Source organism: Equus asinus, chromosome 17 (assembly GCF_041296235.1).
Source record: "Equus asinus isolate D_3611 breed Donkey chromosome 17, EquAss-T2T_v2, whole genome shotgun sequence".
In the NCBI taxonomy this organism is placed as follows: domain Eukaryota; kingdom Metazoa; phylum Chordata; class Mammalia; order Perissodactyla; family Equidae; genus Equus; species Equus asinus.
The window spans coordinates 961,512-986,047 of NC_091806.1; the positions used below are offsets into that span (position 1 = coordinate 961,512).

Below are 24,536 nucleotides of genomic sequence, written 5' to 3' on the forward strand. Positions count from 1 at the left end.
CGCAGCACACAGGCCCACTTGCAAAGGGTACCACCAGAGGCAGCAGCCTGCACCCCAACACTAATCAGGATGCACTGGAAGCCTAAGGAGTTAGAACGTGGTCTGCTTCTTTCTAAGAAAGAAGCTTATTTTTAACCAATACATCCCTGACACTCTAGTGCCTGTCTTTGGTAGGTGGGCTGACCACTTACTCAAGCTAGACACACAGGAAATCCCAGAAGCTATCTTCCCCCTCAACCTTCACATCTAATCAGCCCCAATCCTTGACAATGCTACCTATGAATATCCTTAGAATTCAGCTCTGGCCTATCTTAGCTCAAGTCCTTATCTGTTCTTTTACCATTTTAATCAGTTCCTACAGGTTGCCCTGGCTAACTTCCATATTACACTCACTGATCTTTCTCAAATATAAATCTGATCCCGCCTCTGTTCTGTTTAAAGCTCTTGAATTAATCCCCACTGTCTATTGTGAGGATAAGATTCTTAATCTGAGATGCATGAAGCAGGAGTCAACGCATGGGCCAGAGGAACTGAGAATTGTATGCAGAATTTATATGTGTGTTTTTCCAATAAGATGGCCCATAATTTTAATCCCAACTTCAAGGAAATATATTTCCACAGAAAGGCTAAGACCTACAGTTCAAGCTCAAGCTGTTTGCTGGGATGAAAGGGATTTTCATGACCTGGTCACTGCTTACCAGGCCAGTCTTACCGTCTGCATCTCCCTCCCTGCCATGCTTCCCCACCGGACACTCCAACAGTACAGAACTGCTTATGATTCCTAAAACACACCATACAGTTTTACAATTTGATGCCTCAATGTGCCTTTGAGCATGCTGCTCCCTCTGCCTGCAGTGCCTTTCCTCTTTCCTTCACCCACTTTTGTCTGCTTGTAAAAATCATCTTTCAAAATCCAGCTCTGGCAACATCTCCAGAGAGCATTTTCTGACTCCCTTACATAAGAGGTAACCACTCCCACTTAGGAACCACCTCTTTTCCTTGTACAGGCTTCTAGTTTTGCCCACAAAAACCTGAAATATTCTGAAGAGACATTTTTACTGAAGTATAACATACTTACAGAAGTGTGCAAACTGCAGCAACTCAATGATTTTTACAAAGTGAATACGCCTGCGTAACTACCACTCTGATCAAGAAACAGAAGACTGTCAGGACTCCAAAGGCTCCTCTTGTGCTTCCTCTCAGTCATTACTTTAAAAGTAACACTATTCTGATTTCTTGTCCCATAGATTAGTTTGCCCATTTTTCAAAGTCCCATACTCTTTTGTATCTAGCTTTCTTGATTCAACATATGTGTGTTATATTCATCCATATTGTTGCTAGCAGCAGTGGTTTGTTAATTTTCACTGCTGTATGGTATTCCATGATACTAATAAGCCAATTATTTGTCCTCTTCTACTATTGGACATTTGAGTTGTTTCCATTTTGGGCTACTGAGAACAATGCTTCTATGAACATTCTTGTCCATGTCTTTCAGTGACCATATATATGCACTTCTATTGGGTATATATCTAAAAGTAGAATTTCTCGGTTATAGGATATGTGAATACTCAGCTTTAGGAGATACTGCCAAACACTGTTCTAAAGTGTGAGTCTGTTTACACTCCCATGAATAGCATGAGAGTTTCAGCTGCTCTACATTCTCCTCATTACTTGTCCGTGTCAGTTTTTAAGCTTTAGTGGGGCCGGCCCGGTGGCACAGTGGTTAAGTTCACACATTCCACTTCGGTGGCCTGGGGTTCGCCGGTTCAGATCCCGGGTGTGGACGTGCACCGCTTGGCAGGCCATGCTGTGGAAGGCATCCCACATATAAAGTAGAGGAAGATGGGCACGGATGTTAGCTCAGGGCCAGCCTTCCTCATCAAAAAGAGGAGGATTGGTGGCAGATGTTAGCTCAGGGCTGATCTTCCACAAAAAAAAAAACAAAAAAAAACGCTTTAGCTACTTTGGTGACTGTGAGGTGGTACCTCACTGAGGCACATCACACTGAATTTTACTTCTTTATATATATATCTACCCTTTTCAACACTGATTTCCTCCAGTCACGAGACTACATCTTATTCAGCATTGTGTAGCAACATGTACAGTGCCTGGCACACCCAACAGACTAGGGAAGTGTTTGTTGAGTGAACAGAATGTCAGAGAAAAAATAAGGGGCCGAGAAGTCTTCCTAATGCTAAAAGCGAGCTTTTTAGGTAAGTGACTGTCTATCCTGCCTACCTTTAACTCGAGTCCTAATCATCAGACACGTTTGAGTGTCAACCCACTGCCAATATTATTCTTCTGGTACTTTCTCAAGGACTCCCTAGCTAGGTGCTTCTAGCGTTGACTGGCAATGTAGACACCAGAGCTGAGACAATCCTAACCATAAAGTTAAGAGGGACCTTGAAATATAACTGTATTTCTTCTGCCTTCCGGCAAAATCCCATCTAAGCCACCCAAAGCAGGGAAAAAGCTAATCCTTGTTTACAGACACCCAGCGACGCAGATCAAAGCCATGATGAAATACTGCTTCTCATCGAGATACACTTCATGAGACATTAGAACGGCTATAATCAAAAAGGAGAACAACCAGTGCTGGTGAGGATGTGGAGAAACTGGCAGCTTCACACAGCCGGCAGGAGTGTGAAATGGTTCAGCTGCTTTGGAAAACAGTTTGGCACTTGTTCAAAAGTTAAACATAGAGTTACGTTATGACCTGGAAATTCTACTCTAGGTATATACCCACAGAATTTAAAACATATGTTCACATAAAAACTTGTACATGAGTGTTCATAGCAGCATTATTTATAATACCCAAAAAGTGGAAACAACCCAAATGTTGATGTGATGAATGGACAAACTATTGTATATCCACACAATGGAATATTATTCAGCCATAGAAAGGAATGAAGTACATGCTACAGCATGGATGAATCTTGAAAATATTATGCTAAGTGAAATAAGCCAGACACAAAGGCCACATATTGTATGGTTCCATCTACATAAAATGACTAGAAGAGGCAAATCCATAGAGACAGAAATTAGATCAGTGGTAGCCAGGAGCTGGGGGAAGGGATAAATGGAAGTGACTGCTAATGGGTACATGTTACTTTCTGGGGTGATAAAAATGTACTGAAATTAGATAATGGTGGTGGTTGCATTGCTCTGTGAATATACTAAAAACCACTGAATTGTATATTTTACAAGGATGAATTTTATGGTATGTAAATTATATCTCAATAAAGCTGTTATACAACACGCTGAACTTTTGTTTTACTTTTTAGCATAATTTACTTCTTATCTAAATTATTTACGATAAACTTGTATTACCCCTGCAATTTTAAAAAAAAGGTTTTAAAAGTACATTTAATGTGATTTGTATTTTTTTCCTGTGAAAAGTTTGCACAAACCTATTTCTTGTCACATGATCACCTCTTCTCTTTCTCTCGTCAAACCAACTTGCCCCGTCCTAAAGAACTGGCCTCTTTCTTCTTTAGGTAGATGTTAGCACCGCATTCAGGAGAAGCAGCATCTCCAGCTCTGACTCCAAAGAAAGCCAAGGAACACGGGTCTTGCAGCAGGACAGGACTGCCAGAGGCACGCGGTCTAGACAAGAAGGGCCTGGAGAAAAGTCTCCTCTGGAAGCAGCGTCTTAATGGAGTGTGACTACCCTGTGCGATATCCTCTGCGATCATCTCCTCTGCTACTCTCCTGAAGAGGAAAATTCAAAATAAAAAGCTGCATAAACATGATATTATAGTATACTACAGTTCCTTTATAACTTTTGATAAATTTCTTCTTCCCCTTAGTTTATTTTCTTGCTCCAATAGTTTCAAAATTCTTTTTAAATTCCTCTAATCATGTGCTTCTCAAAATGTGGTTCCCAGACTAGCAGCATTGACATCATCAGAGGACTTGTTAGAAGCATGACCTATCAGCCACCCCAGATTACACAATCTGACACTTGGCGGGCTGCCTGGCCAGCGGTGAGGTTACAAGCCCTCCAGGGGATTCTGAAGCACCTCAAGTTTTAACACCACTGCTCTAACCATCCTCCCTTTTCTTAGCCATGACCTTTTTAAGTATAATATGTATTAGTAGGGGCTACAAATTTGCTGAGTCGCCTTCCTTTCCCTTACTCTAACCTTCCAGTCACCACTCTGCTTGGATTCTTTCCTCAGCAAATTTCTCTCAACATTTTCTCTCCCATCTTGGAATGCCACTGCTCCTTCCTAGATCAGCGACTGGAGTTTGCGGTCCTTTTCCATCTATCTGGCAATTGTCAACACGCCCTACTTAAGACATCCTCACAGCACTTCCTGGGGAGAGAGATAAGAGAATACCATGAAAAGAGGAATTTTTGTTTGAACATTTATGGTACTTATTTTTGTGAAAATAAGTGGACTCTTTCTGTGGAGCAGAGATTCACAAACTTGAATGTGCAAAAAGGAGTTTGATTTTTAAAATACATAGTATTCCTAGGTATCAGATCCTGGGACATAGATGCAGTGTCTGGGGTGGAATCCGGGAATCTTCATTCCACAAGTGCCCCGGGTGATGTTGAAGGTGGTGCCCTTGCCCCGCTGAGAAACACCCCAGAAAGGATGAGACAGGGTGGGGTGGGGCTTCCACACTTCTCCCTTCTGCAAAGTCTACACTCACTGGAAATCTCTACAAGAAAAAAAAAATAAGTAAGACAGGACCGACACCTTTCCGTAGCATTTTTCACGTCTTCAATTGAGCTTGTTAGTGCTTAAGAGATCTTTAAACCAAGCTCTTAGACTCTCAGGATAAATGTTATTAACACCTAAAGGGTGACCCCCTGATGTGGGGGAGTGGCACTGTCAGGTGTGAAAGTTATTCCTGAAATAATACAGACCTGACCAGCTGTAGAAGCAATCCTGAATAAGCTGGTTACCCTGTACTTAGCTTCTCCCAGGATGTAACTTTGAGATACATAAAGTTTTATTCCTTCTAAAACTTGTGGAGCTGTTGTCACTTTGAAGGAAATTCTTTTTCTCAGAAGACCATTGTTCACAGTGGGTTGCATGTATTCGTGGGAGAAATGAATATATATAGTATATATTGGCTGAAAAAGACCATGAATGCGCATCAGTGCCGAGATGCAGAGTTTAGTGTGACATCCTTCCACACTTTCTTTCTAAAGACACTTTTTTTGTGTGTGTTTTTGCCTGTGTCATCTCACTACTGTCACTTGCAAGGTGCTGAATCAAATGAATACCTTTTTGGTCTCATAAAATAGAACACAGTTTCCCACCTTCAGCATTATTGGCGTTTTGGCCTGGATAAGTCTGTGCTGTCCTGTGCATTGCAGGATGTTTGGAAGCATCCTTGGCCTCCACCCACTAGATGCCTGAGCACCTCCCTGCCAAGTTGTGACAACTTAAGAACACCTCCAGACATTGCCAAACGTCCTGGCAGTGGTGCAAAATCACTACAGGTGGAGAACCACTGAAATAGAAACACGAAGTTAAGAGAATGCACAGTTCACATAAGTAACTATGGAGCATTTTAACGCCTGTGCTCAAAGTTATGTTTGCTTATATGTTGAAAGCAGTGCATGGCTTCTAAGAGTGTTCAATAAGAAACAACAGTAATTTGTGAAACCTGAAAAACTATTCCGGACTTTTTCTACCTCTACAAAATATAAAGCTGTATTTCTAAGCGTAATATTACAATTAAGAAAAGGCAGACATAAGAAAACGTAAGTGGAAAAGAATGCCACTTCAGCTGATGACCACAATGTAACAGGGCAAAGGGGCAGCATGGACCGATAGGTTAATACAGTAGGCAATATTTATTGACAAAACATTTGTGCCAGGCATATTACTACTTCAGAGGATACAGAGATGAAATCCAAACAACTGATTTCTTCCCTTTAAAAGCTCAGAGTCTAATGCTGGCTCATGGACACAGACAATTATGGGATTAATTATCATAAAAAGGCAGTAATGGAAAATTATGATACAAATGTCTGCTGCTGACTTGTAGTAAAACAACCGGAAGAGAAGAGCCTTAGCTGTGTGAGCAGTGAAGTCCACAGCTAGGCTGGGCTTCCCGCTGTTACCCTGGCAGAGAGGCAGTTAAGGTAATTCAGATGGAAGTTCCCCTCTTTTGCTAGAAACATGCTTGACATTAGTTTATCGGGTGATTCAAGTTGAAGCAGCTTAACTATTTTGCCACAATTATCAGGATAAGTAGTTCAATTATTCATTCACTCGCCTGTGGAGACTTCAGAGTGCTGTGGTCTCATGAATTAAACAAGTGAACGTCAGAAGTCTTGGGAGATTGCTGTTATTAAAACATATTAATATTGGCTATACCTTAAAACCAAGGTTTTTGGAGAAAGCATTTTTCATTTATAGATGTACTCTGCTCTCCCACTGGTTTTCTGGGAAAAACCTTTAATTTTCCTATTTATTCAGTGATACAATGACCCCAAGCCACTGCATGGCTTTGGATTAGAAAAAAAGGTAAAAAAAAAAAAAAGAGGACAGGAAAGTATTAAAAATTCACATAAATATAGCTTCAGTCCCCTTTTGTCAGGTAGGAAATAGACAAATTTTGATTGCTGGGACCATGGCATTCGACTGGGCAGGAAGTCAGACTAAAGACACTGTTTTGCCTGAAATTCATTGGTTTTCCTGGAGCAAGTGCTGACCTGAACGATTGCAAGAAAGTCACAACACCACGGAAATGGGATGGGATGACATATTGTAGGAAGTGAGCGCACCACAGCTATGTATGCTTCAATGCATGTTCCCCAAACGTTTCTGGTTCACTTAGCTTCCTACTAGGGATCTGATAGGACAGCATCTCTTGGTTGCCTGGCATCATGTGACTCTGTCTGGCCAATGAGGTGTGGGTGCACGTGACGCAAACCCACCTGTCTGGAGTATTTAACTGACTACTACTTGAGATACTCCCAAGTTCTTTTTTCTTACAGCAAGCTAATCATCAACGCTTGAGCTTGCTTTCTCCATCAGCCTGAATCTAGCAAATGACTACTCTGAGTAGGGCCCTCCTGCTGAGCCATGATGGATGTTTTAAGCCAGGGATTGGCAAACTACTTCTGTAAAGTATGAGATAGTATTTTAGGTTTTGCACACCATGCTGTCTCTGTCACGACTACTCAACTCTGCTCTGCTGTGGCAGGAAAGTGGCCATAGAAAATATGTACATGAATGGATGTGGCTGTGTCCCAAAAAACTTTATTTACAAAAACAGTGGGAGGGCCACGTGGCCCTAGGACTGTAGTCTGCAGATCCCTGTTTGAAGTCACAGAGCTTTCGGGACTGTTACTGCAGCATAACCCAGCCTATCTGGATACACAGACGGCTGCGAGATGGACCCCAACTGAGAATCTGCTGTCTGTGTTGTCATCTATCCTGCTCCCTCTCAACAATCTTTCTTTTTTCCTTGAAGAAAAGCCTAATTTAGCTGAACACGAGTCTTCATGCTTTGGTAACTACTACTGTGCAATGAGCCAAGGAAACGCAGAAGTGGCCTCTCCTCCTCACGCCTTACCACAAGCCCTCTTCAGCTCAAACCTGAATCATCAGGGGCCTCCAGGTCATTGGTTCTCACGCTTTAGCTCCCATCAGTCTCACCCCGAGGACATGTTAAAACAGAGTGCGGGACTCCACCCTGAGGCTTCTGATGCTGTAGGTCTGCGGAAAATTTGTCTGGTAGAGTATTTCATGTGTGATCTTAAAGACATTGGTCAAGTTCTAAGGCATAAAGCAGTGATTTTTTTCCCCCCAAACTTCAGCGTGTATACAAATTAGCCGAGGATCTTGTTAAAATGCAGTGGGCAGAGCGTGGCGCCTGAGATTCCGACAGTGACAGCGGGCAGGCTGAGTGCACTAAGAGCTGCAAGCAGCTAAAGGAGCATGCCCTCCTCTCTGCCTCTCGGCTCAGCGGGTGTTCAGTGCAGTGCTCAGCATAGCTCTGGGGCTTCCGTCTAGAACCACCTTGGGTCAGCTTTGACCTCTCCCACACGTAACACACAACTGATAAGCAAATCCTTTTGGTTCTACCACCACAGTGTATGAAGCACTCAACCACTTGTCACTCCCTTCATGGTAACACCCCGACCTTGGCCACCACCATCTCTGGGCTGGAACATTTCAACAGCCTCCTAACTGGGCTCGCGGCTTCTGCTCTTGCCCCACCCTTCCCCTCACCTCTAATACACACTTACTGTAAATTCTTATAGAGCAGCAAGAGGATTTCTCTAAGATGCAGATTGACCATACTCCTCCTCTGCTTTAAACTATGCGTGCTGTGACTCCCCATTTCACTCAGCGGAAGCCAAAGTTCTTCCATTGGCCTCGGAGGCCTTACAAGACTGGCCCCCTTTCATGTCTGGACCTCACCCTACCCTTTGCTCTCGCCACTGTGGCTTCCTTGCTGGTCCTTGAACCCGCCAAGCACACTCCCATCTCAGATCCTTGCGCTCGGTGCTCCTTCCACCTGGAAAATTCTTCCTCCCAGATAGCTGCTTGGCCTTCCTTCCTCACTTCCTTCAGGCTTGGCTCAGGTCAGGCTTTTCCTGACCATCCTGTTTTCTTCTCCACCACTTCACTATCTGACGTGTAGTCTCTTATCTTTGCCCCATTTAGAATGTGAGCTCCACGAAGACAGAGGTTTTTGATTTGTTCACAATCCCTGGCCCTAGAGAGTTCCTAACACATAGTAAGAGCCTCAAGAAATACTTGAACGACTAGATAAGGGACTTGGCAGCTGATGGGGACACGAGGCGGCCGGAGGCTGCCTCCTCCCGCTCCGCAGGACACACTGTTGCCGATCAGTAGCACTCACTTTATTCCCCAGGAACAGTGGGTTTGGTATCCCTTCTTCTAAATCCCCTTTCTATGGAGTTCAAATTATACATCGGTCATTTACTGCTTTCACACAACATTCCGCTGCATTTTCCACTGATTATACATTTCTGTCCAGCGCTTGGTTTATTTTCTGTTCACTGTCCACACCCACCCCGCCCCTAGGTTAATGACAAGGCGGGAAGAATTCTCTCGGAGCAAAAAATATTCTGTTTTGTATTTCATTCAACATTCACTTAAAACCTTTAGGTAAATCTAAAACAAAAGGAAAAGAAAGCCCAATTCGTAACGCTCAGGCCTCTTGGATAAATGTCACCTCAAGGTAGCTGAAGGCTGTTTTCACACGAGTCCGGAGCTTTAGGACTCCTAACAGGCCAGCCCTCTGGCCCCGGCCCCGCGCGCGCCCCAGGGACCCCCGGCCGCCGGCCCTTCCCCGGGGCGCCCCGCCCCGCCGGCCGCTTGACACCTATTGTCCCCGCTGGGACGTCTAGCCACTTCGCCTGAAAGACCCTCGCTTCGATTTGCCTCAAAACTCCAGACGCCGCGCCCGCAGCCTCCCCAGGGCCGCCCGACTTGCGCCGAGCCGCCGCCCCCGGGGCAGGGCAGGGCCGGGCCGGGCGAGGAGGCCGCCCTCCCCGCAGGCGTTCGCGCCGGGCAGCCCGCGCGGCCGCGAAGGCCCCCGCCCCGCCCCTGCGCCCGCGGCCGGCCGCGCGGCCCCGCCCGCCGCCCTCGCCGCGGCTCTCGGGGCAGCCGCACAGGGCGGAGCGCGCCGCCACGCCGGCGCCCTCGGCCTCCTCTCGGGACCGCCAGCGGCCTCCGCGCGCGCACGGTGATCGCCGCCGGCCGAGGCGCTCGAGGGTCGGAGGGCCGCCGTCGCGAGTCCGTCCCTGCGGGCGGCGCGCGGCCTCGCGCCCCCCTCCCCGCCCTCTCCAGGCCCCCGCCCCGCCCCGCCCCCGAAGGCGACCGCGCGGCCTCCAGAGGCCGTTGCGCTGGCCGTTGGCGGCCGGACGGCGAGGCCCCGCCCCGCGAGCCTGGGCGCCGGGGGCTGGCGGGCGGGCGCGGAGCCGGGCGGGGGCGCGCGTCCGTCCCTTCCTGCCCCGCGGCGCGCGCCGCCGCCCCCGCCCCGCCCCCGCCGCGCGCGCAGCCGCCCTCCCGCCGCGCGTTTTGTCCCGCGTCTCGCCCCGTCCGCCGCCTGACCGGCCGTCTCGTCCTTCCTCCCGTTCTCCCTCGGCTCGCTCGCGTCTCAAGATGCCCTCGGCCACCAGCCACGGCGGGAGCGGCAGCAGGTCGTCCGGGCCGCCCCCCGCGGCGGGCTCCGGCGGCGAGGCGGGGGCCGGGGCCGCGGCGCCGGCCGCCCAGCACCCCGCGAGCGGCACGGGCGCCGTGCAGACGGAGGCCATGAAGCAGATCCTCGGCGTGATCGACAAGAAGCTCCGGAACCTGGAGAAGAAGAAGGTGCGGGGGGTGCCCGGGCCCGGCTCTCCCGCCCCTCCCGCCCCGCGCGGCCCGGAAAGCGGGCCCGCGGACGTGCCGTCAGCTGACCGGCCCTGGGCCTCGGCCTCGGCGCGCCGTGCCGCCGCCTGCCCGAGCCGCGCGCGGCCCCCTCCCCTGCCGGGGCGCCCGGGCGGCAGAGGCCCGCGGCCTGGCCCTGCGCGGGGGCCGCTCCGCGCCCGGCTCCCTCCTCGCCCCGGGGCACCAGTGTCGCCTTCGGGACCCCGCAGCCCCTCTGAGGGGCCTCGGCCGCCCCCCGCCCCCGCCCGCGGGGCGCCCCTGCGGGTCCCTCTTTGTTCGATTGTCTGGGTGTCCCCGAGCCGCACGCCCGGCCCGGCCCCGAGCAGAGTGTCCGCCGCGGCCGTCCGGCCCTGGGGGGCCCTCGAGGGGGCCGGGGGCGCCGGGCGCGGCGGGGCGGTGGGGGTGGGGGCGGCCGGGCGCGGGCGCGGGCACGTGGGGCGGCGAACATGGCGGCGGCGGGCAGGGCGCGCGCGGAGCCGCATTGTGAGCACAAAGCGAAAGCGGGGGCGGCGGCCGGCAGCCCCCCCGGAGCCGCCGCGCCGCAGCCCTTCCGCTCCGACGTCGGCCGGCCGCGGTCGCCCGGGAGGCCTGGCGGCGGGCCGGCCTTTTGTTGGGCGCTCTGGGCGCCGGCTCCGCTCGCGGGGACACGTGTGTGCGCGCGTGTGTGTATGTGTGCGTGTGTGTGTGCGGACACGCACGGGGCGGGGGGCTCGGCGGCGAGCGCAGCCTGCGCCGAGGGTGCGGGGGGGAAAGGGAGACGCATCAGCAGCACAAAATCGGGGCGATTGCATGTGTGATTAGTATGCACACTTTTGCCTTATACCTTAAAAAGGAAAATAAGTTTTCTACGGTAACTTTTGCTTGTCTGTCTCTAGTAAAATATATTTACTATAGTGTCTTTTAATTTTGGGGAAGTCCTTTAGAATGTTTACAGTATTTAGCCAGCCACCGAATAGTACTACTGAAGAGGTTGAAATAGTAACTGTTTGGCTAAAATTTGGGCTGTGGGGGATAACTCGAAGAAAACTGATGACATTTACGCCGTAATTATCTTAATTGCTTTTTTAATGGTTTATTTTACATTTTAGGAGAGTTTTAAAACATTTTTCTGTCTCCTGTATTGGGAATTTTACTTGAGTTTCTTGGACTTTTTTTGAAGTTGAGAGATGCACTAATCTTGGATTTCTACTTTTTGCCCATCTTTTATTTTGAAAAGCAAGTCTGGTTTATTATAAATGATTGAAATAGATTTATCAACATCAACAAAGCAACAAAAGTATTTTAATTGTAAAGTAGCTACATTCAAATACGTAATAGAATAAACACGCCCTAAGGCCAGTCTCTTTTGGTTCTGAGTCGCCCATCTGATTTAGTTTTTCCCACTCTGAAATTGAGACTTAGATATCTTTAAAACATTTCAATGCAATAAACAATCCTGTCAATCTGGGTGATGCTTGAATGATTTAATTTTCAGAATTCCTAGGAAATCTTTGTTTTCTTCTAGGATAGGAATCAGAAGATAAATATTAATGATATAGTATTTTACATATAGGCATCTTAATAGGGATATTTATATTTTAATGACAAGAGTAATTTTTCAAGGGCATTAATATGAAGTCAGACATTGATTAGCAGTCAGCTTAGTTGTGAGGTGATTGTTAGATTCTAGTGTTCGAGTGTATTTGAAAAAAGTAGAAATGTAGTTTACAAGCCCCTTTAGGGCCTGAACCGTGGTGGGTCTCTCCTGTGTATAGGGTTGTGTTACTATATGTTGCCTCCCTGCCCCCCCATCGTAGAGGAGAAAGTCATGTAATTATTACGAAGATGGTAGACTAGACTAGTAAGTACTGAAAAATTCCCTTGTAATGATGGAGATTTAACAAACTACACAAAGTAGCAAATGTATTTTCATATTTTTTTTCTGTCTTAGTGTTTTGGGTGCTAGGTAGTAGAAAGGTCAAATTACAGTTAAGTGAGCCTTTTTGATAACTCACACTGAGCTACCTACTTTTAAATAGTTACATTGGCAGTACTGACGTTGTGTCTTAGTTACTGTTAAAACTGTAAGTTTTACTTTTTGAGAAACTTGAGAGGCATTTGAATTTTTCTCTAAGCACATCTGGCTTCTAGTTTAAATGGAAATTTTTTTCTGTCTAGATGACTTACTGTATAAACATTTAATTTTGAGTCGTTTTTCAGTAGGGAGTGAGCATTTCTAATACACCTGAAATAGGATTTACTTTACAAATCAGTTTTGAACCTTTTTAGAAATCCTTATGGAGTAAAGTGAGCTATTTGTAACTGGATTTCTTTTTGCTTCAGTCCACTTAGCAACTGATATTTGAGCTGTATTTCAGACCTGTTCATGGGAGTCTTCAGACAAAATGCCTTTTTCCATGGATTCTGAAATCAAGTATCCTGACAGAAATTACTACTAGATATGTATTATCAGTTACATTGAGACACAGAATTGAAATAATTTTACTGCGCTTCATTTAAGAAACAAAGTTATTTGTTAATTTTCTAATAAGCCAAGCACTTAGAGGACAGCTAAGCATCTGTAAAGTGAGAATGCATGCTTCACATTGATGAAATATGATCGTATTATGTAATGCAATTAAATGGCCTGGTATTTTTTGAAATTTGGGCTTATAAAGATTACATGAGCATTTAGCAAAGAGGATAAACACAGGTATAGTAAGAATCAACTGTAAAGCTCCATTAACAAATCCTTAACTGATTAAACTTATGAGTAATGACGAATTGAGTGATTGCCTGGTTTTCTTCTTCAGTTCATTGGTACAGAACTGGGCCCTAGGCTATGCAAGATGATATTTTGAAACGAAGTCTTAATTTTAACTGAAGAGGGAGCTTATTTATATGGTAAGATATAATCGGTTTTGATGTAGAAGAAAGGGTGTTTTAATAGATGACATTTAAAGTTGTTAGATTCTTTGTAAATACACTAGGGTTAGACACTAGTGACTGCGATAGGTGAAAGATTAACCAGTGTTCTCTTTCAAAACAGCCTGACAGCTTTTTAACCAATATGTGACCAGAAATGATGACCAAAGTCTACTATTTTTCATACTGCTCCCTAAAGTTTTTTCTTTATATCATTACTGTTAGCATTATTCTGAAAAAGGATAATGTTTCTTTCCAGAGCATTGCAGTGTGCTTCCAGTTAGAATTTTCATTGCAGAATTTCTTTTAAGTATTTTGAAATAAAAACATTGTTTATAAGTAAAATGTTTCTTAGGGCTAACATCTGAAGTTTTTCTTGACCGTTAAGATCTCCGATGTGCTGTCTTCTCCATTGGTTACATGAACTATCCCTCTGCAATGCAGAGTGCAAGATTACTTTGTTTTGTGTTCACCTCGTCACAGGGAAAAAAGCATTTATAATGCTTTAATTTTTTTCCCTCTGCCTGCCTTAGTGTGGGGTGTAGGGGGGGAGAGATGTAGCAAAGTATTTAAAATTTGAATTTAAAAAGAAAAAGATGTGAATATCCTCGTGATAACACAGGTACCTTTTTCTGGGATCAGAGTAGAATCCTAAGTATTATAATGAGAATGGATTGTTTTAACCTTGCCTCATTATTCTACTCTAGGATAATTCTCATGTGGCACATATTTCTATCAGAATACATTTTGTATGACTTAGAGATTAAGGAAACCATTTGTTATAATTTTATGTAATTAATTTCCTACCTTACATGTAGAACAGATGAAGATAAAGATGTTTTGTTAAAAAAATTAGTAAATACTTGGAAAAGGTTATATTTACTACAATAAAATCTAAGATTTTTTGAGATCTTAAATCCATCTTAGAATTAGTCCAATTCGTTTTATAGAAGAGAAAATTGAGATGCTTACGTAAAATGACCTGGGTTGGAATGGGTGTGAATGCCAAGGTCTCTTGTAATGTTTAATGGGGGTGATTAGAATTTGTAATGCTCTGCAACGTTAGTGTAATTTTTCCTGTTGAAGCTTATCTTGTAGAACCAAATAATACCTTTTACGTCAAGTCCTTTAATTGCTTTTTCTTTTTTTTTTTGAGGAAGATTAGCCCTGAGCTAACATCTGCCACCAATCCTCTTTTTGCTGAGGAAGACTGGCCCTGAGCTAACGTCTGTGCCCATCTTCCTCTACTTTATATGTGGGACGCCTACTACAGCGTGGCTTGATGAGTGGTGCTTAGGTCCCCGCCAGGGATCTGAAACTGGTGAACCCCGGGCCGCTGAAGCAGAGCATGTGAACCCAACTGCTGCACCACAAGGCTGGCCCTCAAATCCTTTAATCCTTTATTACAGTTTCTCTATTTTAAAAAAGCTGAAAGCAGAAGAAAAAAGCTTTTGTTTCTTTATTGTTAGATCTTTATTAATGTCTCCTTGTTAAATTGTGTTTGTAGGCTGTCCAGGTAGTGGGGTCCTGAGATTAGCAGTACTACAGGTAAAGTCCCATTGTATCAGGTTTCATTGGGACATCCATATTGTTGTAATGAATTGAACTTTCAAACTCTGAAGATTCTCTTTATGTTAGGGTGAGCTCCATATGCACACATGCCAGTCTCTACTCAAGCTTGGTCTGTTATTGACTAGAAAATTTGGGAAAAGCTTTACCAGTCAGAGAAATAGGAGCCTTTCCATGTGTTAGCCTTTCCATGTTAATTCTTGTATTAAGCTTCTGGATATTTTTTAGTACTTGCTCCCTTTTTCTTGGGGAGATGAATGGTGTGTGTGCAGTAGAGAAGAATGCGAGGAGTAGCAGAAGAGAAATTCCTCCTGAGCTGGAGTTGTAAATTGCTTGACTCCTGCTCTTGTGTCGCTCCCGGCTGTCCCGGTGCTTTTGCTGCACAGACTGTGAGTGTGAAGCACTGGAAGGAGACTTGGTTGGGCACGTGCAGAGTTCCTGTGTCCCGGGAAAGGGGAGCTTGGGCTGCTTGGCCGTGTGGGTCGGAGCAGTCTGCTTCCTCTAACTTCCTGTCCCACCTGTTGTCTGTTCACTTCCTCGGCATGTTTATATTGCCTCGTGTTCTTACCTTACTGTGTTTTTTAAAATAGGTAGTAAGCTTCTTGGGTGCAGAGACTGTTAATAACGTTATTCTGTGCCGTTTGAATGGTGTATGCTAAATAAGTATTTGCTGTTTTGACTAAATCGTTCATAGAGATAGTAGCTTCATCACCCAAACTCTGTTAAAATAGATAAATCTGTGAGGGGAAAAATGGTTTTTGAGCAGAGCTGTTTACTTGCAGTGTTTTTTATTGAAGTGGAATTTTTCCTGAAGGATTTTATTTTTTTTTAAGTGAGCAGAGTTGACGAGTAGGCAAGTAGAACTTTACTTTAAAATCTAGATAGTGTAAGCAAGATTTGTGAATAGTCTTAGGAAGGAGGACGTAGAAAATTCTTGGTATTTGAACCGTTGTAAATTGTTAGAAATTTCATTGTATTTGCTTGATACTGTTATCCGAACATTGAAGTAACTGAAATATACTTGAATCATTGGAGAAAAGCCTTTTGGTCTCCGTTTTAAGTGAATTACAATTCACATCTTTTTACATTGAACTCCCAATGGAGTGTATAAATCATTCACTTGTTCCAACTCATCCTAACGAGGAGTTTGGTTAAAGCAACTGACGGTTTAAAAGACACTCATTAAGATTATCAGTGACCATTTATTTTTCAAACGCACAAGCTTTAGTCTTTTTTAAGAATATAATTCGGGGGTCCTGCCATGACCTAGTGGTTAAGTTTGGCACACTGGCTTTCCCGGCCTGGGTTTGTTCCCGGGTGTGAACCTATACACCTTGTTGGTGGCCATGCTGTGGTGGTGACCCACATACAAAATAGAGGAAGACTGGTACAGGTGTTAGCTCCAAGCGAATCTTCCGTAGGCAAAAAGAGGAATCTGGGCAGCAGATGTTAGCTTAGGGCCAGTCTTCTTCAGCACACACACACAAAGAATATAACTCAAAATAGATGATGCTGGAACTCTTTAACGTGATGCTTTTTCATTTTCCTACTGCTGTCAGCTGCTTCAGTCATTTGACTTACCTGCATAATTACAGCCATGGACAAGGAATAAGGTTTTTTTTTTTTTTTTTACAGGATTATCTCCTATCTTTTGCTTTTCAGTTGGACAAAAGTCTTGTCAAATTAAACTCCTGGTTACTCGTGTCTGCTTGAAAAATTATCTTATAATGGGATCTTAGATAACATCTAATTTAGCTTCCTTTTACTATTGTTAGTGTTCAGAAATCCTGCATTCTTGACAGGTATTTATTCAGCTGCTTTAATCATTCTTCTAGGGCCTGGTGTACTGCTCATTTTTCAATGAAAGTATTTCATTTTTTGTCGCCTCTTAAGTTCTTGATGTTAGAGTTATGCTCACTTCCACTCCCACTATTTAATACTTATTTTGTTTTCTGGAATAACTCAGATTTCTGCTATGTGAGAAGGCTTCCAGCATTTGAAGATAGCTTTTAGGCATCATTTATGGATGGTACTATATGTTCTCTCTACCCTCCTTTTAAAAATTAGGAAACCTTTGTTTCTTATTATCTTTCTTATCTTCTCTGAGTTTTACTAGCAACTAATTCTCAGTTCAGTTGGTAGAGGGTGCATGGAGACAGTCAGCTGCCTACCACTATGTGGGCAAAGTCAGAACTGGTGTTTCTATGCAATGAACAGAGAATGTAGGGATTGCGGACTTGAAAGGATATCTAGAAAGGCCACTGAAGATTACAGAAACTTGAGAGGAAAAGAAATCTTTATCTTTTGTTTTTGTTTGTCTTTCTGAAGGATTTTGCAGTACGGTAAAAGTGATTTATTTGGCCTGAAGACATAAAGTATAGCTAGGAGCTGTTAGTACTTTTGATATTTTAGGCTTCATTTTTAAGTATTCTGTCCCAGTTTGGAGATCATTTTCTTAATTGTGACCAGGAGTTCCATAGTTCCCGGTTAGCCAAATTAGTTTTTTCAGTTGTTGTCTCCTCCTAATCTTTTTTCTTTGACTACTTAGAATTGTCTAGTTGAGTAATTTTTGGTTTTTTGAAGTCTCTCGTCTCTTTTGCTATATCTTTTTAATGGTATAATTTAAAAAATATTTTCTTCGGTTTGTTTATAGAATTTGGATAGAACAGTAAGGAAGGACAGCTCAGGACAGCTATTTTGGATCTTCATCTTCTGGCACCCTTTTGCACTGTCCTGACTTTTTAGAAAGCATTTTAATAGAGGAACTTTGGTGGTGGTGCAGACACCTTTAGGAAGCAGGGAAGATCTGGGTGTGCTGTGATTGAGCAATGTCGTAATACTCTGCAGAAAGGAAAGAGGAACACACAGCAGCGGGGCGGGAATGAAATGCAGCAACGGCTGGAATCCAGTGTGGCCTTGTAAAGTGGGGAGGTATTGAAGCACAAATGATTTTTCTGGGATTTATGACCTTTGGCAAGTTATCTGATTGCCCTGTCTTTCAGTTTCCAGTTAGGTGAAATATGATTCATAATAGTGCCTACCTGATAGGATTAGGTAAGATACTTTAAATTTGAATGTCTGTCACAGAGTGCTTACTGTCAACTCTTCTAAGCAACAGAAAAACAGGAGATAAGTGGGACTGGGCAGCACTGGTTGGAGTCAGTATTTCTCAGTACCAAGTGACTGCGTAGTCTGGATGCTTACTGGGGGTAGTCGCAGCTCTATCCCATGATGTCCATTCAGAGACTCTGGGTCTGAGAAATGGCCTGGTTTTCATCTTGCTCATGTGGTGCTATAAATGAATTTTTAGTATACTCGGGACACTCAGTAGTTGAAAAAGGAAACCTAAATAGAATTTCAAGATAGGTATTTCAAGATAGAATCTAAGAGGGCAGGTTTTTTTTAATTGATATTGTGGTAGGCTTTTGATGAAGATATCTTTTTATGCGAGGAAAACAGCTCCATTCTCCAGAAAAAAATACTCACGTGGATGATATGAGTAGTTGGCCAATTTGTCTTTACTGCTGCTGTGTGTTGGGCAGCCTTGTTGTAGCCTAGGGAAGAAAAAAGCTGTGTTTGGAGCCCTTTTTGCTCCTATCTTTGCCTCTCTGTCTTTCTTGGAGTTAATATTGGATCAGTCAGTGTGATAAACAAGTCCTTATTTATATATTGATTATTTCATGCTGCACATTTTAACCCCACATGGGTAATTTTTCTATTTGGACTTAATTTAAGCAATTTGAATAGGATGTGACAATAGGAATGAAGGCAGTTAAGCTAGTGTCATTTGTCTCTGAGTTGTCTGTTCTTTCAAAGATTAGGCAAATTGTAGTACTGCTGGGATTCAGCGCAAATCCACATCTTTTTCCTTATCTCCGACAGCTTCCCTCCTTTTGAAAAGTAGAAAATTAGACCTATTGATTGTCCTGAGAGGTTTTCTGTTTGTAGTGCAAATTTTGGTGTCTGCTCCTGAGTTTATCTGTAAAGTCCCCTCGCGCTTTCAGAGCTTTGGCTAACAGTGCAGGGTTTAATAGAAGTGCTGCTTATGAACGGAAGGTGCTAACCCTTCACTGTTCAGGTCATAAATGGATCTTATGCACATGATTACTAGGTTAAATAGATTTATAAACTGGTCCAGAAAACAGCAAGGTTTCTAAGTTGTTAAAAGCTGAAATTGTAAGCAACCTATTTCCAGATTGAGGCTGCCATATCATGGTTTCTGGGGTCACAATTTGTATCGTGTTTGATTCAGAGTAATTTATTTTTACATTCTACTGGACTCACTGTTGCAAGGGAATTACAATGTTTTTGATCTAGGTGAGTGTTTCTCAAACTTTAAGCATGCATCCAAATCACTCAGGACTCAATTAAAACACAGACTGCTTGGTCCCATCCCCAGAGTCTCTGATTCAGTAGTTCTGGGGTGGTGCCTGAGAATTCACATTTCTAGCAAGTTCCTAGGTGATGCTGATATTGCTGGTTTGGGGACCACACTTTGAGAAGCACTGACTTAGACCAACATAGGGTCTCTTCTATGTAGAGATCTGATTCTATATATTATATATATCATATACATGTATATAATAGTCCCTTCAGTTTAGATTCCACGATGATAGTCCTGTTCGCCCAAGCAGCCTGGAGATCCTGTATTATACTGATATAGAAAAAGCTCATGCCCTTCATTGTAGAACAGTTTTTTTTTAATTGTCATTCTGCAGTCATTTATTAGTAAGTTTTGATATTTCCTCAAATGAGGGCTGTTAGGAACTTTGAGCAGACCCAGGGTCTTGCTTGTCTGAAGCCTGGGCAAGGATAGGGGTAGGATATTTATGGCAGTAGTGTAGAAAGGGCTAACAGCTTTAGAGGAGCAAGTGCAAACTTAGGACGAACTTGTGTTGTCTTCTGGTTAGAACAACGTTTCAGAAAAGACCTGTGGGGGCCACGTGGCCGCGTGGTTAAGTTCACATGCTCTGCTTCGGCGGCCCAGGGTTTTTGCTAGTTTGGATCCTGGGCGTGGACCTAGCACCACTCATCAAGTCGTGGCTGAGCTGGCGTCCCACATGCCACAGCTAGAAGAATCCACAACTAAAACACACAACTGTGTACCGGGGATGCTTCAGGGAAAAGAAGGAAAAATTGAAAAAAAAAAAAAAAAGACCTGTAGTTTCCATTCTGCCAATCCTCCTCTTTTTGCTCAGGAAGGCTGGCCCTGAGCTAACATCCGTGCCCATCTTCCTCTGCTTTATATGTGGGATGCCTACCACAGCATGGCTTCATGAGTGGTGCCATGTCCGCTTCTGGGATCCCAACTGGCAAACCCCTGGCAGCTGAAGCGGAACATGCGAACTTAACCACTGCACCACCAGGCTGGCCCCTGATTAACTATATTTTTTGATTGGATCCATATAGATGTGTTAATTCAGCTAACTGGAACTTTGGTCTGCTTTTTGAAAATCCCCTGTTGAAAGATCTTTGAGATTTTTCAGTTACATCGTGACTTTCTTACACATTTCTTCCCTCAGAGTAAGCTGTCGTTTCTTGGGTTAGTAGCACTCCTCCCTTTAAAAGTCATAGCTCTTAAATTATTATGGATTGAAAAACTAGAAACATGTTACAGTAATATAAAATCAAAGTTAATGAGATGTGTGTTTTAATAAAATGCGTAAATCTTTATTTTGGCTGCACAGAGGTCTTTCTGCACACGTTTTGGTGACAGTATTCCCTGAAGATGTGTACTATGAAGCTGAGCTTCACAAAGTAGCTGCTTTCTCTTCATTTTCCTTTTAACCTTGTTCCAGTTAACTGCTGTGTGACAGATTGCTCCGAAACTTGGATGATTTTTTTATGCAGGTGGATTCTGCCTGTCAGGGGTTCAGCCAGGGCACACAGTGGCGTTGGCATCTTAGCTTCGTGATGCCTGGGGCCTCAGCTAGGAAGACTAAGGCTTGTTCACTCACGAGTCTGATGCCTGGGCTAGGATGACTGTAACACTGGAATTACTGACCAGCATTCTTATATAAGATGTCTCTCCATGGATTGGCTTCCTTGTAGCATGGCAACCTCAGGGTTATTGGACTTCTTAGATGATGTCTCAGGGCTCCCAGTAGAAGTGCTTTTAGTGCCCAGCAGGCACAGCAGAGATGCACTGCTGTCTTGACTTAGCCTTGGAAGTCAAACAGGATCCCTTCTACTGTGCTTCATTGGTTAAAGCCCACTCGATACAGTGGCAGGGGAATTGGACTGGTTCTTCGTGGGGGGTGCCAGAGTCACATGTAGAGTGGCATGTAGGACTGTGGATGATGGACCACCTTTGGAAAGTGTCATCTGCTGTGCATGTTGGGTTGGATGAATACTGATTTTGTTACCGTGTAGAAAATTGGAGCTTTTTTACTGTAAGATAGCTTGTCCTACCATAGGGTGGTATAGATTCATACTTTAGGATTACTATAGGTGAAAGTCCTGACAATATGCTGAAATCTGTCAATCTTAACATCTTTTATATAGCATGAAATTTTAATTTTTTATTATATCAACTATATATGTTCATTTCAGAATATCTAAGTGTACAAAATAAAAGGAACAAAGTTCCACTTATAATTCTGCCACTCAGGTACCATTCTTAACATTTAAAAAAATCTTCATTTTTATATATATATATATATATATATATAGGCATTTTTTAGGAATTTAATTTGACATCCATTTTGATTATCATATCTTTTAAGTTTTCAAGACATTAAATGATAAAGTTAAGCTAGGTATATAAGACTCCATCCTATAAGGGATATGTAGTATGCTCAGTGTGTATTATTTTCTAGCTTTAGCAATAATGTCCTTGAAAAATGTACAATACCATAAAAAGGGAAGGTAATAAATGCCCGCTATAAGCTAATAGCAGTTTTTCTTTTGCCTGGTAGCTAGTTCAGACTTTTGACTGTACTAGCACTAAATTTTAGGCCCTCCTTGTGTTTATATATCTTTTACTATCTGTAAATGTAGGAGGAATTCTGACTCTAATACTATTATTGTATCCTAAGTTGTAATTAAAAGCAAATCTTTAGTTGTTTTGTTTCTTAAAAGAAAAGTAGCCTACCCTTTTAAAAAAGTGAACGAACTGTCTGTCCTTCCTCAGAGTGTTCTGAGGCAGTTAAGCACATCTTCTGCACCGGGGGTTCGTCCTGCCAGATGAGTGTAAAAACTTACTTTTCAACCAGTGGGCTGAATTTTATACCTGTTTAGCTGGAGGCTTAATTGATCGTGTGAAGTAGTTCACTAAGAAGAAAATTGGATACTTTGTCAGCCTTTAATGTTTTAATGATTATCTTGGTTTATTTACCTCCAGTAGAACTAATGAATTGTGATAGACTTTTAAATTTAGGATAGAATGGTTATGCAAGTTGACTAATGTTTCTGGTACACAGAAAATGGATCATCTGACCTAAACCAACTTATTAACATTGCTTTTAAACTTGTTTCTGTGTCTCTGAACGCGTTTTATTAGAACCTTACTTTGTCTTTTGTTTCTTGGCTAATTTTTTTTATTACTAAGGGTGAGAAACTATGTATGTTCATAATTATTGTGATTATTTAAAATTTCCCCGTTAATTTAGATTTCTACTTATTCCTTCTCCTCTGACCCTGAAAACAATAACTGAATTCTTGACCATGTTGCATTACCTGAATATCTTTTTTGGGAATTCTTATCTAATAGTAGTAGCTGGGGAAACTTCCAACGTTTTCATCTTGGCAAAAAAAAAAAATCACCTTAAACCAGAGGTTAATTTTCTACCCCTACTCTCACACATTTAATTCCATCTGTGAGAAGAATCACCATAGGTAGTGTGATAGCTTGAAGTATTGAATATCAGCTTGTTCAGGAGAAAGGGATGAGGCACGTCAAAGACAGTACGCACATGGGTTTATTCAGGAAAAATACACTCTTTTTATATCACTGATTCACATGCGTTCTTTGGTAGGGGGAAGGGAGGGAGTGACAAATTTTAACACGTTATAAAATGTTTGATATGCTCACTTGGGTATAAGCAGGATCCTAACCAAATTGTGGCCCTCACCCACATGGGTAGGAACCGTATGCCTGGGCCATCTGATGGATAGCTTTTTGGAGAAACCTAAAGAATAAGTAATGTTGTGTCACTGGCTTATAAATATTTGGTATCATTCGAGTATTTAAATTCATTTTTTAGCTCACTATTAATTTTAACTAAGTTTTATGTACTAACTTAAACTGGAGTATATCTAAAAAGTCTATTTAAGGCAAGATGTGAGACAAACTTAGAGGACTTGTGGGTTTTGTTATTTAGCATGGTTAAGCTGGTATGCACTTTCAAAATGGAATATAATTCTTTCTTTTAGGGCAAGCTCGATGATTACCAAGAGCGAATGAACAAAGGAGAAAGGCTTAATCAGGATCAGCTGGTAACGATACTACATTTTATTACAGATTTTATGCTGCTGTTTTTAATAATAAAATTAATTTTGTGCTTCCTTGTGTCTCCAGTAAAGTTGGGTTCTGTCTTTGTTATTTTAGGATGCTGTGTCTAAGTACCAGGAAGTCACAAATAACTTGGAGTTTGCGAAAGAATTGCAGAGGAGTTTCATGGCGTTGAGTCAGGATGTAAGTAAAAGACAGTGTATATGTTTGTGAAATTTCAAAAATAAGGCATGCAGAAAATCTTGGTTTTTTGGGTTTTAGTCCTTGCGTAGCCATTGATAAGTTCTCTGCAGGGTGAGAGGGTTGGATCCAGTTGTATTTAAGATGCTTTCCAATTCTGTAAAGTTTAATGTAATAGCTGAAAGATACCTTTTAAAAGGACTGAGTTTTGGATATGACAAACATGTATAGTAGTTACCCTAAAGATCTCATTGGTTTAAAAAATTAGCTGTGCAAATAGACATAAATGTGGTATGCATTTATTTTCTATGTGTTCCTTTATGTCTAATGATGTTCCTAAAATTCCATTGACTATCAAAAAATAAAGAGACTTGTTCATATATTGCTAACTAACCTCTCTGTTAAGGGTCTTAAGGGATGTGGCAAACTGAACCTTGCTCTTGTGTCAACCCTTGATCCAACAGAGTGGTGCGTTTTTCCCAAATATCTTTTGCTGTGACAATCCATTGGGAACAGGACAAAAAGTTAAATACAAGCAAAGTCAAATAATTTTTTGGAAGTTGAGACCAGAAAGTTAATATCTTTCTGAATTACTGTTAGCTTATTTGGAAAAAGGCTAACAACATTGAGATACTAAGTTGCCTCTGATTTGGTCAAATGAGTAAACAAAACTATGAGAGGCAATGCGGTATAGAGATTAAAAGTTCTGATTCTGGAACCAGACTGCCTGGTTTGAATCCTGATTCCACTGCTGTTACTTAATAGTTGTATGACTTTGAGCTGTGTAACTTCTTTATTCCAGTATCAGCCAGGGGTTTCCAAAGAAACTGAAGTAGAAGGGTAGAGAGAAGAAGGGGAGGGTGGGGAGAGGGAGCCTCTCACACTGCTTCTAGTTTTCTAATCTGGGAAATGGAGATAATAGTGCCTACCTCATCGTAGGGTTGTGCTTATTACAGTATTGGATGTATAATTAATGTATTTCATGCACTTAATATTATTATTGCTTATTAAATTTAGTGAAAGGTGGAAAATATGGATGATATCCCTCAAAGTGG

General features: G+C 43.0%; 1 protein-coding gene and 1 long non-coding RNA gene across 4 annotated transcripts in view; one reads left to right on the forward strand and one right to left on the reverse strand.

The window, feature by feature from the left end:
- Positions 1–3,266: 3,266 nt before the first annotated feature.
- Positions 3,267–6,013, reverse strand: LOC106837502 (uncharacterized). The gene is made up of 2 exons (XR_006515226.2): positions 4,146–6,013; positions 3,267–3,711 (listed from the first exon to the last, which is right to left on the reverse strand). It is a non-coding gene; the product is annotated as an uncharacterized lncRNA (long non-coding RNA).
- A 3,908-nt stretch (positions 6,014–9,921) lies between these two features.
- The window catches only part of CAPRIN1 (cell cycle associated protein 1), a 35,331-nt gene continuing 20,716 nt past the window's right edge, over positions 9,922–24,536 (forward strand). Inside the window, exons 1-5 of one of the 3 annotated variants that reach the window (XM_070487507.1) lie at positions 10,814–10,859; positions 12,699–12,789; positions 13,130–13,259; positions 23,223–23,285; positions 23,398–23,484. In XM_070487507.1, the coding sequence (XP_070343608.1) occupies positions 13,257–13,259; positions 23,223–23,285; positions 23,398–23,484 (153 nt within the window). In that variant the 5' untranslated portion in view covers positions 10,814–10,859; positions 12,699–12,789; positions 13,130–13,256. Of the gene's footprint in view, positions 10,320–10,811; positions 10,860–12,698; positions 12,790–13,129; positions 13,260–23,222; positions 23,286–23,397; positions 23,485–24,536 lie in introns of those variants that run through there. The other 2 variants (XM_070487508.1, XM_044750604.2) reach the window with 2 other exon arrangements.